The 17,385-nt window shown below is 35.5% G+C and overlaps 2 protein-coding genes across 3 annotated transcripts in view; one reads left to right on the top strand and one right to left on the bottom strand.

Annotated features, from left to right (window-relative positions):
* Window positions 1–10: 10 nt before the first annotated feature.
* ACBD7 (acyl-CoA binding domain containing 7) lies at window positions 11–6,403 on the top strand. The gene is made up of 4 exons (XM_032235489.1): window positions 11–168; window positions 5,526–5,643; window positions 5,732–5,794; window positions 5,884–6,403. The coding sequence occupies exons 1-4, from the start codon at window positions 157–159 to the stop codon at window positions 5,955–5,957; spliced, it is 267 nt and encodes an 88-aa protein (XP_032091380.1). The 5' UTR covers window positions 11–156; the 3' UTR covers window positions 5,958–6,403.
* A 1,938-nt stretch (window positions 6,404–8,341) lies between these two features.
* CROT (carnitine O-octanoyltransferase) overlaps window positions 8,342–17,385 on the bottom strand; it is a 28,496-nt gene continuing 19,452 nt past the window's right edge. Inside the window, exons 9-17 of one of the 2 annotated variants that reach the window (XM_032234654.1) lie at window positions 15,090–15,191; window positions 14,627–14,710; window positions 14,420–14,527; window positions 13,851–13,981; window positions 13,185–13,308; window positions 12,106–12,184; window positions 11,537–11,630; window positions 10,819–10,938; window positions 8,342–9,995 (exon numbers count right to left, since the gene is read on the bottom strand). In XM_032234654.1, the coding sequence (XP_032090545.1) occupies window positions 9,875–9,995; window positions 10,819–10,938; window positions 11,537–11,630; window positions 12,106–12,184; window positions 13,185–13,308; window positions 13,851–13,981; window positions 14,420–14,527; window positions 14,627–14,710; window positions 15,090–15,191 (963 nt within the window). In that variant the 3' untranslated portion in view covers window positions 8,342–9,874. Of the gene's footprint in view, window positions 9,996–10,818; window positions 10,939–11,536; window positions 11,631–12,105; window positions 12,185–13,184; window positions 13,309–13,850; window positions 13,982–14,419; window positions 14,528–14,626; window positions 14,711–15,089; window positions 15,192–17,385 lie in introns of those variants that run through there. The other variant, XR_004256784.1, reaches the window with a different exon arrangement.

Below are 17,385 nucleotides of genomic sequence, written 5' to 3'. Positions count from 1 at the left end.
TTGGAGTAGTGACGTCACAAAGCCCAGCTCTAGTCACAAAGCTGTGGCCAGCCCGGGCTCATTAAAAAAAAAAAAAAACCTGCGGGGAAATCGCGCGCCTAGTGCCAGATCTGCTACCCGTTGGCAAGAGCGCAGGTGTTCGGTGCACGGAGCAACATGACACTCCAGGTAATGAAATGCAAAAAGGGGATGAGGAGAAAGAAGGAGAAGAACTGGTTTTACATTTGTGACTTCTGGGCTTAATTGCACACGAAAAACTAGATCATGAGCGAGGGTGGGGGGAGAGAATTGTTGACCTGCTGGAAATCGGTTTAGCTTCGATTCGCCCTGTAAAATTCCACTTTTCCTTTTATCTGCGTTGCCACCTTGGCTCGGGACCTTGGCCAAAACCGTTTTTTTAACCTGACCTGTGATACAAAGTGGACAGTTACTAGTTCCCGTGTGGATGTGCGAACCAAGTTAATTTAGTTGAGTTAGTGAAGCGGGGATTCTAATTAGCCGTAGAAGAGATTCGTGTGGATAAAAGTTAGATGTCTACTTTGAGAAAAGTTGATACTCCAATTCTGTATTGGGGGAAAGTCTCTTGGCACTCGGCCAAGACTGCTGAACTCTTCGTGTGTTTAATTAGACTGTGAACCCATTACTGGAGCGGAAACAATGCAGGGCTTTGTTTCTGGGTGCAGAAGTTTCTTTTCTTTCTTGGTTGAGAAGGAAAGGGCTCTGCTTGCTCTTTCATTCCCCACCCCTTTTTTCCTTTCCGTCTCCTACTGTGCTTGAGCACAGAAATGGGACTTCATACTTTTTCTGTGCACAGGATAGATACGGTCCTTGGAAAGGTTGTGACTTTATAATTTCTTCAGCCAGCTTGACTGCAGAGAATCTGGTTGATGCTCTCCAGGAGGCTGTGCTATAATAATATGTGTGCTGTAATGAGTCTCGCGTGGACAAAGACAGATGTTTGATAGTAAAACGTGTTTTCTAAGCATGGTTGCTGTGAAGAGTTTGAATTTGCTATAAAAAGCAAGGTTTTGCCTTCCAGCTGGATTAAGCTTTAGTTTTAAATGAAATTAGGAATGTGAGTGATCCTAAAATCATTGCAATTCAATTATAGGTTCAGGTATAAAGGAATATAAGAAAACTCCATGCTAAGTATGAAATCCAACAGGCAGCTGCTAGTGGGGAAATTGGAAATTGGACAATAACACTCTTCTATTCCTACTCCTTACAAGAGAGGCAGTGTGTTTCTTATTGCAAGGGCCGCACATCTCTTTTGGGATTGATAGCTACTAATAACTGTGCTCTCTTTATGTTGATGTAATTTTCCCCCAATTATTCAGGGTGATGGCCATCATTGCCTCTTGTGAACGTAAGTTGCATTGTTTAATTAAATGCTCTGTGAAACAGTATTGTTTCCTGATTCACCCAACATCTAGTATTGTGTATTGTCTAAAGAGATAAAAGTTCCATTCCTCTGCTTCACATCATGTGTATTTGTATGCAGATTGTATTCATTTTTTTCTTAGCTAAATAGCCAACCAGCATTGTCACTTTCCCATATAGCATCTTAACTGCTGTGGCTCCATTTTCAAACCCCCTATCTTGTGCTGGTTTCTTAGGGCAAGCTTCTGCATTGCTGGCATGGATTTTTCCCTTAATTGAACCTGGCAAAGTTGTAGATAAACAGTATTTCACTTGCTTCTAGAAAATCAGGTGGTTCCCAATTGCACTTCTTTCCACCAGGTCTTGTTTTTGATCTGACTGCATATGATACTTGCTCTTACTTTGCAAATGGACTTTCCCTGGTAGAGTACTAAAGTAGTATGGGGAATAAAATTAGACACAGAGCAATGTTCTTCAGAGGGGGCAACATTTGTAGCTAAGCATTCTAGATGGGCGACCACATAAAAGTAATATAAGGTGGACTGGAAAGTTTTTTTAAAAGAAAAATCCCTGAAGAAGGTAGTATTAAACCATTTTTGTAATTGTTATCAAATAAACTGCAGGGTAATACCCGATTCCCCAAGAGTGAAACTCAATCCAGGATTCTATTTATGGTGGGAAGGCTGCTGTTGTAACTCCTTCATCCAGTGATTATTAAATACTGTGGCAATGGAAGAGGTAGTTTGGTGGCGTGGTTAAAGACATTGAGCAAGAAACCAATGTTCTTGTCCTGCATTAGGCACAAAGCCAGTTGGATGACCTTCAGCCAGTCATTTTTTCTCAGCTCTAGAAAGAAGGCAATGACAAACCACTCCCCAAATCTTGCCCCCCAAAATCTGCAAGGACATGTCCAGGCCAGCACCAGGATCAACAAAGACTTGAAGCCTCCCCCCTCCAAAAGCAATAGAACATGTTTGCATAACCTTTTAAGATCTTCCACAAATTGTTGGACTATGAGATTTCATCACTGTTGTTGTGAAATGTACAAAGGTTTTGTTGACTGGGAACCCCAAGGATAAGGATGGATTAAAGATAATATGCCCTTAGCCAATGGAAGTTTTATTATAATTTCATTCTAATACCTGTAAACATGTAATCATGTCAAAGCAATTTAAATTTGACATCTGATTTTAAGCAGGTCCTTGCAACATTTACTGATTCTGCAACTCCAGTCTTTATCTTTATCCCCTTCAAAGTACTACTGCCACTTAGTAGAGAATGTAAGGTTGAATGGCTGAGGATTGCAGAGTGAGGTTCCCACAGAAAAAAGCACCTCCCTGGAAAATGGAAATATCATGAATACCAGTTCAGCTGGTTGGGGCTGGGAACTTTATAAGATAACCTCAGAAGCTGTTGTTGGAGGTAGCATGTTTCAGCCAGCCTTTAGTTCTGATGCACAGAACCTTTGATTGTGAATCACTTATCCAGAGCAGCTTTTTATGACTTTTTGGAGGCAGTATTTCTGTAATATGATTTCCTAGCATTTGATCTCCACAACTGATTAGTTGATTTTCTTGCTTTTTGCATCTCTGGGACAAAACAAATGGAAGTTATAAATAATGGATATAAATTATGCAAATGAATAATTACTATTAATAGCATCTTACTCCATCAGAGAGTTCTATTTTTAAATGTATTATTTCTGTAAATTATCATAATAGATTTCTTTATCATGGTACACTAGATTAGAATCTGGATTTTACTTCTGCTTGCCTATTCATCTGGAAAAATTTTTGCTTGATGTCTCGTACATAATTTTTGATCATCAAGGCAGGTTCACATTAGTACTACAGTTAGCGACCTACCGGGCAACTCAATTTACATTTTACTTCAATCCATCTCAGCCAGTACTGGAATTGTCAGGACGGTCTTTGGTGTGTGTGGATGTTTGTGTGTATGGCGCATGTGCTTTAGCAGAGGATGTAGAGCAGCCCAGTTGTGACAGCAGCTGGATGAGGGATTAAATCATGGAGCCTCACTTTCTTTTTAGCCTAAGAAAAGATCACTACAATTGCACTCAAATATGAATCCGACCCAGTGTCTTTTATTATATAATTAAAATTACTTGTATTTTATTTCCTTTAATGCACAAAAACATTATGCATTGCATTCCTATTAAAACTATTGTACCCGGAAACCTACAGATTTTTCAGCCCAGGTAGCTGAAAAAATGAACCAAGATTATGTTGATTGAATATAAAAGATGTTGAACAGGTACATTTTTGAAATTTGAATAATAATAAGAAATTAGGACTGCAAGAAATTAGTGAACCCTGGTGGCAATGAAAAAAGAAAAAAACTGTATTTTGGGATAAATGAATTTTTTATATGTAGGTACTACATTATGTTCTCATAATGTTTAACTGGGCAAAACAGTACATCATAGGACAACAATTTTTGAACCAAGGGTGAACTAACTTGTAGAATGTATCAAAAAAATCCAGAATATTGTAGGATTCAGTTCTGACCAAGTAGATATAAAATTCTGCTGGACATAATACTGAAAATGTGCCAGCTGTACAGCATATGAGATCATTGTATCATACTAATGATTTTGGTTTGAGTAGAGTAAAATTAATCAGCTAAAAATCATAAAATTGTTCTCAAGCTAAAAGAGGAATACATTGCTGAGACAGCATATATTTAATCTGGAAAGTGACTTTGCTAATTGCATGTAGCTTTCATTCTTGTATATGCACATGAATGTATCATATTTCTACATTTTAATTGCATGAATTACTTGATGCAGAATCAATTATACAAGAGTTTTTTGTGTTCATTTTTTTCTGACAATTGTGCTATTTTTTTGCTTTCTTTGCAGGTCTGTCATCAATATTGTTCATTTTTTAAAGAATACTTGTTAGGGATTTAATGAATTTTCTCTGTGTAGGAGAGAATCACATATTTAGAGAAAAGTCATTTTTTGGCTTATGTCAAACATAAATTGTCTTGGGACCTTCTCATATTGTCTTCCTGGGCCTGCTCCTTAAGAATCTAGTAGAAATTTTGGGTGAGGACCCAGCTTGAGAAAGGGTTGATTTAATTTAACCAGCAAAAATTATTGCAGTTGGTCGCTTTTTAATTTACTTGGTTTTGTCAAGTAATAAACAATAGTATGGAATATTTGAATTAATGCTAAGTATGTTGGGAAAATACATTTTTATATATATAATACAGGATAGAGAAAAGCAAATTAGCATAAAGAACTGAGTGAAGCTTTACAGAATTGGATAAAAGTACACACTTCTGTTTTCATAGAAGTGTATCTGTGATTGTAATATGTTTTAAGGAACAGTGGAATACATGGAGAAGGATGACATGCAAAGCTCTTTTGCATAATGGAGTTCTGATATGCAATATCATTTAAAATTTGTGTTGTATGAAATAGAACCAGGTTATTTTTAGCAGGATCCTAAATATTATTTAAAAGTATTTTCTTAAGTTTTATTTATTTACATGTATCCTGCCTTTATTATTTTTACAAATAACTCAAGGCAGTAATATATCCAACACATCTTCATCCTATTCTTCCCCACAACCCTATAGGGTGAGTTGGGCTGAGAGAGAATGACTGGCCCAAGTCACCCAGCTGCCTTTCATGATTAAGGCAGGAGTTTGAATTGACTGTCTCTTGCTCTCTCATCTGGGTTCTAGCCTGGTGCCTTAACCAAACTGGCTCTCAATCTTGATGAAATCAAAGCAAAAAGAACTTGGATTATAAACTCAACTAATAAATGATGTTGGCTTGTGATCCCAAACTTAGAGTTTGCTCCTTGCCAGTTGCTGTTCAGTAATGAAAGTTTCTTTATCTGGAACAGCAATTCTCCCCACGTACAAACCTGTTTTGTATGCATGGCCTCTAGCTCAAACACTGGAGAAAATTCTTACACTGGCAAAAAAAGAAAAAAATGGTGTAGGGGTATGAGCTAGCATGGCATTAGAAAAACAGGAATATTTTACCATACATTTACCATACACCAGAAATGAAGCATTCAATAAAAATTGTAGAAATAAACACATCACATTGATACATGAAGCAATAGTATATTTCTTTTAATGATTGTCTTGTTTTATTTTCTCTTCAGACTGACTTTGAGGCTGCTGCAACAAATGTTACAAAACTAAAATCTAAGCCCACTGATGATGAATTAAAGGAATTGTATGGACTCTACAAACAGGCCACTGTAGGAGACGTCAACACTGGTACTTAGTAAACATATCTAGGAAAAATTGAGTATAAGAGCCCTTTTCAAGAATACGAGTTTAATGATTATATTTTCTCCTTCAACAGAGTGCCCTGGGATGTTGGATTTGAAAGGCAGAGCCAAATGGGAGGCTTGGAATCTGAAGAAAGGTTAGTTTCACTGTAAATAATACTAGGATAGGTTTTTTTCCCCTGATAAAAAGTAAGACATTGTAGTAACTGCTAATTTTCTATTCCAGGTACATCAAAAGATGATGCTATGAAAGCCTACATTTCTAAAACAAATGAAATGATCCAGAAATATGGACTGTAGAATTTCCTTAAACACTTCACCTTCAAGTAGTTATTGGTACTTTCAAAACTATATTATTAATGTTAATATTTGGGCCTAAAACTTAATCTGTAACAATTTCATTTTAATTATTGTGACATGTTTGTACTTGTTTACAGTACATTTTGTATCTTAATACATCTCCTGTTTTCACCAGTATTTTAGACTCCTCATTCCAATGACAGTCTTGTGGTACTTTAAAGTCTCAAACATTTATAATAGCACATAACCCTTTGTGATCACTGCTCTATCAGACAGTGTGTGGAACGTCATTCTGACAGAATAGCATTATAATACACACACACAGTGATTATTGCTGGTAAAAGCAGTATTTGATAAATGAGAGTGGGATACTAAATTACAAGTTAAACATGGTGACAATGACAGATTAATTCATTAACAAAATAAAATAATTGGATGAAGCACGATTTTGCATTTATGAGGTTCTTATATTCAGTATAAGAAATCTTGGTCTCAGTTTATTTTGCAAGAAATATTGTTACGTCTGCTAATGATAAGCTTAATGAATTCTAGCTGTGCCATTTCATAGACTTCATAATTCCACTTCTAGAGGATAGCCATTGTAGTGTTGAGGTGTTTCCCCATTGCTCCTTGGTGTCAGAATTGGGTCGTTTTTTTCCTCATGTTTCTAAATAGCCAATTTGGCCATTATAAATTATAGAAAAGTACAGGTAATCCTTGACTTAAGACCACAATTGAGCCAAAATTTCTGTTGGTATATCAATTATTAAGCTGTTAAAGTGAGTTTTGTCTGATTTTGCAACCTTTCTTTTCACAGTGGTTAAGTGAATCCATTCAGTTAAGTTAGTAACACAGTTAAGTGAATCCAGCTCCCCATCGACTCTTTCTTGAGATCACATGACCCCAAGACACCGCAACTGTCATAAATATGAGTCAGATGCTAAGCACCTGAACTTTGATCATGTGACCATGGGGATGCTGCAATAGTCATGTGAAAAATAATCATTAGTCACTTTTCAGGGCCGTTGTAACTTTGAACAAGGCACTAAATAAATTGTTTTAAGTCAATGGCTGCCTTAACAACATGCTCCATATTAGAGATAAAATGGTGCATTATCACACTGAACTCACACTGCCACAGTGAATCTAGGCCTCAAATTGGTTTCTGCATTTTATATAATTATACCAGTTTCTGCTGGTTAACAGCTATTTGTAGTTAAACCCAATAATAATGATCATGGCCAATGAAAGAAAAGTGCCATTAACTGTCCCCATATCTGTCTTTTGTCATACCTTCTTAAACGTGATTAGGTACAAGTGGCATGAGTACAAAGTCTGATGATTTAAAATTTCTACAAAATTTAGTAAGAAATTTAGTAAGGGTTAGAAATTGGATGTGAAAATAAATCCTGTGTATTGGACTACATTAGGATCCAGCCAGACACAACCTATTGCAAGGAGAGAGTTCTCATAGCTGTTTCTCATTACCTATCACTATTGTGTAATGGTTAAAATTAGAACATTTCTGGCTCATGCACTTTGCTCCATGGTCTTTAATCTACCAGAGATTGATAAACAATTTGCCTTTTCTAAAATGTTTCCATATTATACTATAATGTACTATGTTATACTTTCTATGTGTACTAGTATACATATTATACCTTTTAAGTTTATGCCTACAAAGTGAGAAATTTACAGGATAACACAATCTGGGTCATCAACAGATTATCAAGCACTTGATTAGTGAATTTAAGATTATAAATTAAGCAACCATCTAGTAGACTGCAAAGACTAGGATTTATCTACACTTACCACCTACATCTTCTAAAGTTATTTCAACACGCTCCTGTGCATAGATCAGTGTTTTTCAACCTTTTTGTGCAAAGGCACACTTTTTTCATGAAAAAAATCACGAGGCACACCACCATTAGAAAATGTTAAAAAAATTTAACTCTGTGCCTATATTGACTATATATAAAGTAATTTTCCCACGGCACTTTACACTATGTCACGGCACACTAGTGTGCCGCGGCACAGTGGTTGAAAAACACTGGCATAGATGATTGTCTTCCATAGAATCTGCTAGATGTTGTCTTACAGAATTACACAAATATCTGAACACCTTTTCGTCATCTCAAAAACAGATGCAATAAATAAATAAATACTGTAAATCCAAGAAAATATCTATCTATCTATATTCTATTGACTTGATTTTCCTTCTGCCATATGGCAGAATCATAAATGATTTTTGTTAAGATTCCTATCCTCTCTTCTGGAATTAAAATGCATAGCAATTCTTCCTCCATTTTTTTCCCCTGTGAAGACAAGGCCAAGTGATACCATGAGCTCTCCAAAAACAATCCTGGGTTATTATTATTTTTTTAAAATATCTACCTTAATCCTATGAATGTTTATCTAACTTTATAAGTGAAGAATAATTTTTGTCTTTAGAAATGAAAATCCAATATAACTGCAAACATACAAACTTTGCCTTTCAGCATGGTGTAATGGTAAAGGTGCTGAGTTCAGAATGAGGCTCTGGTCCTCCCTGAGTCATGACAACCAGCTGGGCCATTCACCTTTCTTACTAACTGGTACTGCAACAATCCAAATATAATAATTAAAAAAACCTTTTACTGCATTATGCACTGGTGGCTCTTCAAAATAGTAATAACGGATGTGCAAAGTGCAAAAATAAATAGACTTACGACTAAAATGGACATGTGCTAAGGAATATATCCTGGCTTCCTTTTAACAGTTTATACCAAATCACTATAACCAATATTACCGTATATTACCACCATATGGTTATATAACCATTTAACCAATTTCAATGTATACATGATGTACAGTGACAATAAAGGCTATCCTATCCTATCACAATTCATCCCTTCACAAGGAAAGAAGAAAAGGGAGGTCCACATTAGCTGAAAAGTTCAGCACCCTGGAATCCAGTATGCAGGCTAATATGTAACATTAAGGATTGCCAAACTTGTCAGTTACGTTAATTTAGGTAATATTACACTTATCTTCCGTTTGAAATCAACTGATACTACTATTCAGTGTTTATTCTTTCAAAAACTTTTGAATGCTTGTTAACTATCTTGCGTGGTAGAATAATAAAGAATACACCTGCCCTCCCATCATAATGGAATAATGTAAGTAAGCATAGATCAATAATATTCACGTTTTTTGCTCTTTGGAATGGCTTTATTTCAAGAATAAATTGCATTATTCATATAGTTTCTCATTTATGATACAAAGAATGCACGTTGTCCTGAGAATCATACTGAGTTCTACATTTGAAATGGCAAGAAAATACAGTATCTTTCATTATCAATTCTTCCAGTATATAGGGAAGTCTGTATTTAAGCAATCCCATTACATGAGAAACAAAAACAGCCCAGGTTGCCTGAAAAAAATTCATAAGTATTCTAATACTTTTTCCTTGATTACTTTTGAAGGCAAGAAAAAGCAATGATATGAATTTTATGTACAAAGAAAACATGATTGATGCAATGGTTGTTCAAAATACAACTTTCAATTGTAGTAAACAAAAGCAAGTTTCTCCCAGTGTACTTCTGAAAACACTGAATTCATTTGAATATGATTTTGCATTCTTTATTACTAGGAAGATTACATAATTAACTTTTTTCTATAGAAAAATTCAATAAATCATGCATTTTAGTAGTTTATCATTGCATAGTTCTAATCATATTTTGCATTGCAGCTGCAGATTATTCAAAGAAAATTGCATTGTTATTGCAGTAGAATTTTGCATAATTTATGCAGTTATAGATAACTGTCAAATACCATGTCCACTTCAATCATTCCTTTTAAATTAGACTTTCATATTCAAATTTTCAATAGATATAGTACTGTAAAAAAAAAAAGGCATTGGAGCTCCAATACTTTTTCTACATCTGGGCTGTGGACATCATTTGTATTATGTCTTGAAAAGACTGGAACAATTCCTTAGATAAATTTTCGGCATCTGTGTCTGGACAGGACTTCCAGGCACTGCAGGCAACAACAATCCTACCAGAGGAAAGATAAAACACAACGGTTTAGATAAATGCCATTTTTTTAAAAAAAATCAGCACAGAATTTCAGTTGGGTACACAAAGTCCTGGGCACCTAAATAATTACAATGTTACAAGATGCAATTATTATAAATGCTAATCATGGGCGTATGGATTTATACTATAAAATGGGAATGAAGAATCTCCTCAAGATGTGTTTCATGTTGAACTTCAACAACATGAAAAAAATAACTACCTTCAAATTGGAGAAAAAAGACTTAAAATGTCATAAGGTGAAGTATTTTTCCTTATCACCAGTATTTCACAGAAAATTTGGTTATATTATACTCCTAAAATATTACTTAGCATGTTATTCCTAATATAAGCATCAAAAATAAATAAAAAGACAAGAAATTAGCACTATGGAATATATAAACCTAGTTAGGAAACTGAATTTTTAAACTAAAATATGGGTCCATTTATATGAATGATGGTTTATGGAGTTAACCCTACTGTCTGAATTCACAATATCCTAATGAAACAGTGATCTGTTCACCCTGCTACATTCATACAACAGAAAATTACCAGTTTAAATTAGTTATGTGAAGGCATAGATAGAGTAGATCACATAATTGACAGAATTGATAAGATATTTCAGGAGAGAAAATAATCATATTTAAAACTACACAGAAGAAAGTTAAGAGTGCCTACAAGGCCAACTGTGAAGTCAAGTTTTCATTACTGAAATAATATAGTAGTGATCTCTCCCGCACTGACACATAACTTAAAGAAAACAGGTTTCAATTTTTTACTTGGAATAATATTAATGAAATTCTTACCTGTCATCTCGAATTCTGTAGAATAAGCCATAACCGTGCTTTACCATTGGAACAACAGCTCCTGCAATTCTTGTGTACCCTACCAGGCTAGTTGAAAGAACAAAATTTCCACCTCCCCCACTGCAAATTAAAAGAAAAGAAGGCATGTAAAAAAAAAATAAGACCTGTAGATTCAACTCAGGACCAGGGTGAACAAATATAATTGCTTTCCCTGCTAAGATTAAGGAATTTCACTGAAATAAATGAATGGGGTTCAATGCTCAAACTGATATTATAAAGATTTTGGCACACTCTTGCTAATGGAAAAAAGTGAATTACTTATTCCACAATAATAATTTAAAAGAAGTGCAACTTCTTAATCACTGGAAGCTGCTGGACCAATGAACATTTGTCCCATCACTAAATAATTATTTGTCTTTTCAACTCCAATATGAGTTGTCCCTGTTCAGTGATTATATCATTTAGCAACTGTTCACATGATGATGAAAAAATACCTTTATACCAATCCCACCTTTTACAACTTTGTCTATAAAGCACAGGAAAGCTGAAGTAAGATCATAAGCACAGCCACTGTTTAGCAAGTGCTTCATTTAATGATAGTTATTTGCTCCAATTGTGTTGCTAATTTTACAGGTTGACTATCTGTAAAATCTTACATTCAGTTGGTATAGAATGATTTAATTCTAAAGATAAATCTAAATTTAGTATTTTTCAATACCTTCTGGTGAAAGCAGGATCTAAGAAGAGTTCTGGCACTGGAAGGCTATGCTCTCTGGCCAGGATTTGGAGCCCTAAGAGATGACGATCAAAACCTGTTTTGAGAAATATAAATTAATTGTGACAAAATGTCTAATGACTTGGACAGAGTTTATTCCATTCAGCCTGTTGAACTTCTGAGAACAGTGGAAAGGATTTGAGAATTGTGCTGGAGGAAAAGTTATGCCAGTTGGGGGCTTATTGTGTACATTAGAGCTATGATTCTACTCAGCACTGTTATAAGAAGAGCTGGAGAGGTAAGAAAACAAATCACAGCTTATGAAGAAAACAGATATTAATGCCAGGATTCACAACTACTTAGGCCTAGATCAAGGTTTACCCATGTCCATACTTATAAAGGAGGAGGTTGGGTTGGAAAAAAAACCTTTAAATATAATTAAAACTAAACAATAGTATTACTCTCAACAGGTAAATTTAAAAATTCCTCTCTTCTATTACATGAAAGATTATTTTGCTATTTTGAGATTGTAGAATGTATCTCTTTGCTTCTGCAATATTAAAAAAATGTACCTCTTCCATTCTCACACTCTTTCATCAGTTTATTATGTCTTGCAAATGCCTTTAACATTAGATGTTTTCTTTGGCCTTGCTGGAGAACATAAGAAAAACATAATTATTCCACCCAAACTGCTTATATCTAAACATTTCTTCAGAAAATAGCGAAAGACGGTAGGAAAAGGAAAAAGAGCCAAGATGAATCAGTTGCCATTTGGCTTCTTCTATGCTTCAATTATTATCTATCGGACTCTCTTCCATCTGTTTGCCAAGAAAATAAGGAGGATGGCTGGTTTCAGATGAATAACCCCATTTGTGGCTAGGCCACTTGAGTTCAACTCTTGTTGCGAGTTGAAAACCCCTCATCAGATTAGGGAAAGCTGCTCTTGAAACATGAAGGATGATCCAGAGTATGTAATGTGATCATGTCCCAAATATACATCTAAAATTGTGTTCTACATTTCTAGAAACCGTGAAAAGGGAAGCAGCCACTTTTTGCCAAGTATAATGTACCTAATCTATACTTGCACAATCAGAATTGAATCAAGAAATTTAATGCAAATACATTATTTCCCCCAAGTAAAAAATTTAATTAACAAAAAGTAACATGGTAAAATATAACTGCTTTTAAAGAAGAATTAAAATATCCATGAGGATGAGATTTGTTTATTTCAAAAGGAAAGTCCTGCAAGTTTCATTTCATACAGAACACGATCCCTTTAGTATTTGAACTTTCCCATGCTGACAATTATGAATTCAGTTTGTGAAATGATGTACTATTATCAAGGAAATATGGAACTTCTTTAGATTTTCACTTATTATATTTATTTTATTTTATTTATTTAGTTTGTTACTCATGTACAAGATAACAGGAATAAGAATAAACATGAATAAGAACACAAGAAATGGGTACAAATAAATGGGGACAGTAGGACAGGGACGTTAGGCACGCTGGTGTGCTTATGAATGCTCCTACTTTTATCCTATGAGTAATTACCCTACTTTATAAGTAAAGAATTTTGGGGGTTATATAGGTCTTAGTACTGAACACAAAATAAAGTCACAATTTTAAAAAATCTGACTAGAATACTCACAGTGACTGTAGGGTCTACCATGGATTTACACCATTCAACTATTTCAGTGGTACATGGTCTCATAGTTTCTGTCCGGCCATGATAAAATTGTCTGGTTGTTGCAGTTTCATAACAGCAACCAGGGCTAGAAAACAAATGGTAGATTTATCCCTTAAATGTTTTAATTGCCCATAGAATAGGTATGTAAAAGCCCTACTGTCTGTTAATATAGCAAATTACTTTTACCAAAAAGTAAGTGAAACAAAGTCATTCTGCTCCAGTTTTTAAACCTTACGTAAAAAAATGATGATTTACTTCATCTGGCCTTCACAAGATACATTATTAAAATGCTTTTAAAAAAAGAAAATTGATATAACAACAATACAAACAATGTTAGATAAATGAATATAAACCATGAAAATAGTACATTTAAGTAATGCATGATAGGAAATGAACAAATTAGATTTTTGGATTACATCTGACTGACAAAATAATGTATAAATAAAGGAGAAGGGAAGAAACATAAAAGGCATTGATTTGATAATTCTAAGGAATATATAAAGTGTACATACCGATGAGAAAATAATTTTGATCTATTTGTAAACTTGCAAAGGCTCCATAAATTATACTCCATATGTATTTAATACAATTAAAAATATCTAATAGATGTTTAAAAACTTTTCTTACTGTCCGTGACATCTGTAATAGGTTAATTGGAGAGCAATCTGGACAAATGCATCAGGATGAAGATGGTGTTTCTTAATCAGTGCTTTCCCAAAAGTTGTAAAAGCATAATTCACAAGCTGTAAGTCAGATACCTGAGAAGAGAAAAATAATGAAATTTCAGAGAACCAATGGAGAGAAATTTTACATTTTGAATTACACAGAACTTATAACATCTAGTGAAGATTCAAGAATCAAGACTTTAGAAACTAAGTGATGATTATTACCATATTATTGATAGAAACCTTTGGCTTATAACAATGCGAACAGGTATCCTAAATCATGCTTATCACCTGGACATATGAAAAAAGCATAGTTCTGCCTCCGTGTCATACATTTGAGAACTGATACAAAATCTCTCAGGATCAATCTGGGCTACAGTGCAAGCAGATGGCAAACCAAATTAACAAGTCGCCAACTGCATAAAAAGATTTCTCTTTTGCTTCATCCTCATTCATGTCATATGATGGAACCAAAAGGAATGCACTAACACCAAGCACAAATATATGACTTCCAAAAATGTACATGCATACCTGCTTGTAATATTTGTCCTTTGCACAAGTAATATCATTTAGCACCTTCTGATCAAAATTAAACATAAGCTCCTCTGGCAAAGGGATATTGCGTACTTTGTCCGATCCCTGTTTTGTATGAAATAAAAAGAGAACCATTTAATTTATCTGACACAGGAGGGAAGTTTTTTCAACTGGAAAAGGATGGAACTACAATTAACAACATACCTTCCATTTCCCTTCGGTTTCAAAAACTTTGGAATCAATGTAAGAACAGAGGGACACCAAAACCATGGCATCAAAAGGAGCATGCTGGAAGATATGTATAAAATAAACATTACTCCATTGAGCAATAAATATTTGAATCAATATTTTATTTTCTATTACAACCATAGATAATTTATAATACTGCTAGTCAAGCTGGGTTGGGCTGTAATCCAGCAGCATGTCACATGTTGCCTATCTGTTTTCAATTATCTTTTTCTAGAAGGGTTGCTCATAATTTTGTTAGGTCAATGATATTTCTTATCTAGTAATTAAAAGTGTAGCACAATAACAAAATGAACAAATTCTGTTTAGGTTGCTATTTATAAATACATTATAACAAGCAGATATTTCTTAAGATTGCTGGTTGTAATGTTTTTGTATAAACACACACAAACACAAAGAGAAACACGAAATACAAACTCACATCACAGTTCGATGCAAAAGAACCATTTGAGAAGGCAATTAAGTTATAGGATTTGTCTCCCCACCGCAATGTTGGGTTCCCTGCGATTGACAATCTGGTGATCTAAATCAAGAATTGGCATTATTAGTTCTGAAAGAAAAAATTGTCACATTTGCCTTTCAAAGACTGAAAAATGCTCAGTCAGATACTCTACTTCTAATGTCTTCTGGCATCACTGCAGGGCGAAGTGTGAGAGCAAGATCTCCACCTACCATTGAGGTTCCTCACTTCCTGTACTACCTCCTACAGCATCTTCAATATGATCACTGCTTTTAAAATTTCTGTCTCTAGATACCAACTAGGGATGCAACATTGCAGCCTGGCAGCCAACAGTACCCTCTGAATGCTCTAGAAGCCCATTTAGAATACAGAAGCTGCTTTTTTTGAGGGGTGGCACTTTAGAAAATTCTAAGAGAAAAATGAATAAACTTTGAAGGCACATTTTAATTTTCAAAACCTCAAAAATCTAGTGTCCCTCAGACTGCTCAGGCTTCACCCATATTTATTATGCTGCACTTAGTAAATTGCGGATGTAAGCCTGATATAAAACTGCAATCATATATATCTTTAAAAGGGAAGGCGTCAATAAATTTCAGTAGATTTTAAACAGAAGTCAAGCTGTCCAATGCTAGAAGACTCAGAAAACAAGAATCACTTGGATTTCTGGAATGATATGCATTGCTAATTTAATAACCAAATATTCATAACCCATCAAAATAATTGCCCAGATGGACTTAGTTACATGGAATAGTTTCTTGGTGTACCCAGGGTTTTTCCAATATGTTTTTCCAATATAACCATCAGGGAGGTAGCATTCAAATTACTTTGGCTAATGTGAAAAGCCAAAGTAGGGTTGGAATTGATGATTAGATGGGAGACCACTGGGGAATACCAGGCTATAGCCAAGACTGGGAATTTAAAAAAAAATCTTACAGAAGCTGACTGCAATTCCTAGTAATCCTTGGCTTATGATTACAACGAAGACTAGAATCTCGGTTGTTAAGCAAAGCGAGCATTAAGTGAGATATCACATAACACTTTCCTCAATGACTACACTCAAGTTGTGATTGTTAAGCAATCTTGTGTGTCATTAAGCAGATGGAGTCTGAGATAAAGACTGGGGGGGTGCAATGCAGATGGAGGGAAGTGCTGAGTAGCTTGGCATATGTTACCGAGCCTATCAGCATAGGAGAAATCTACCACAGTCCAGGAAGCCTTGGCCAGTTTTAAGATCTACTGGTGTGTAGAAACTGCTGGAGATGGAGAAGCCTGGGGCACAGAAGGCTGCAGTTGGTTACAGGGCTGAGCAGCACATGCAAACTGACCCACTTACTTTGCAGTTTTTCTGCAGTTTCTGATAGGCGTGAACTATGCAAAGCATGAACTTCCTACCAAGACTGTCTCAAGGCATTCAGCAATCAGGCACCATTCTCATTATAGTTCAGAAAGCTCCTCCAAGTAAGGGTTGAGTACTATAACTAGCCAAAGCCTCCAGGGCATGATGGATGAAAAGCAGGCCTGGCCTCTAATTAGCTGAGCTTCAGGTTCAGGCTATAGCAGGTTTCCACACCCCAATGGGCCCTGTAGCAAGCCACCCAAGATTTCCAAATAATTGGGAAACAAACGGAGCCTCGTTGCACAAGGCAGCATTAACAGAAAGGCCAGGCCTTGCATAGAATGACATGCCTGTCAGCAGGTACAAAAAACTGGAAAGATAAATGGGGCAAATTGGGTGTACTAGTGGCCAAAGCTTCCTGAACCTGGTGGTATAAAGAGCCTGGACCTCTTGGATATGATGGGTTAGGAAGCAGATTGGGGCTTCCAGATGTGGTGGTATGGAAACAGGCCCAAGCCTCTTGACAGAAGACAAGCCTGACAGGCTGGAAACAGGCCAAAGTCTCCAAGCCATGGAGATTTTGCATGTGCTGGTAGGCTTGGAGGGAGGAGCAGCTGAGATTGGTGGAGGGGAACTAAATCACCCCTGCAATTTTAAGTGCAGGCAAACTGAGTGCATGCCTAAATTTTAAGTGTATGCCTGAATTTTCATCATGTGTTGCTGAAATGCCCATATACCATGCAATGGATATAAATCTTCAAGTCCCTTTGTTCTGCACTGCTGTAATTTTGAACATTTGCTGAATTAACAGTTGTTAAGGAAGGACTGCCTGCAACTACTTTATGCTGTTGCCAAGAAAGTGACATAACCATATCCATACATAAGAAGTCAAGCTCCATACAAAGGAGGCTTTTGTTTTCT

This window comes from Thamnophis elegans, chromosome Z (genome assembly GCF_009769535.1).
Source record: "Thamnophis elegans isolate rThaEle1 chromosome Z, rThaEle1.pri, whole genome shotgun sequence".
In the NCBI taxonomy this organism is placed as follows: domain Eukaryota; kingdom Metazoa; phylum Chordata; class Lepidosauria; order Squamata; family Colubridae; genus Thamnophis; species Thamnophis elegans.
This window is presented reverse-complemented; position numbering and strand designations above follow the sequence as displayed.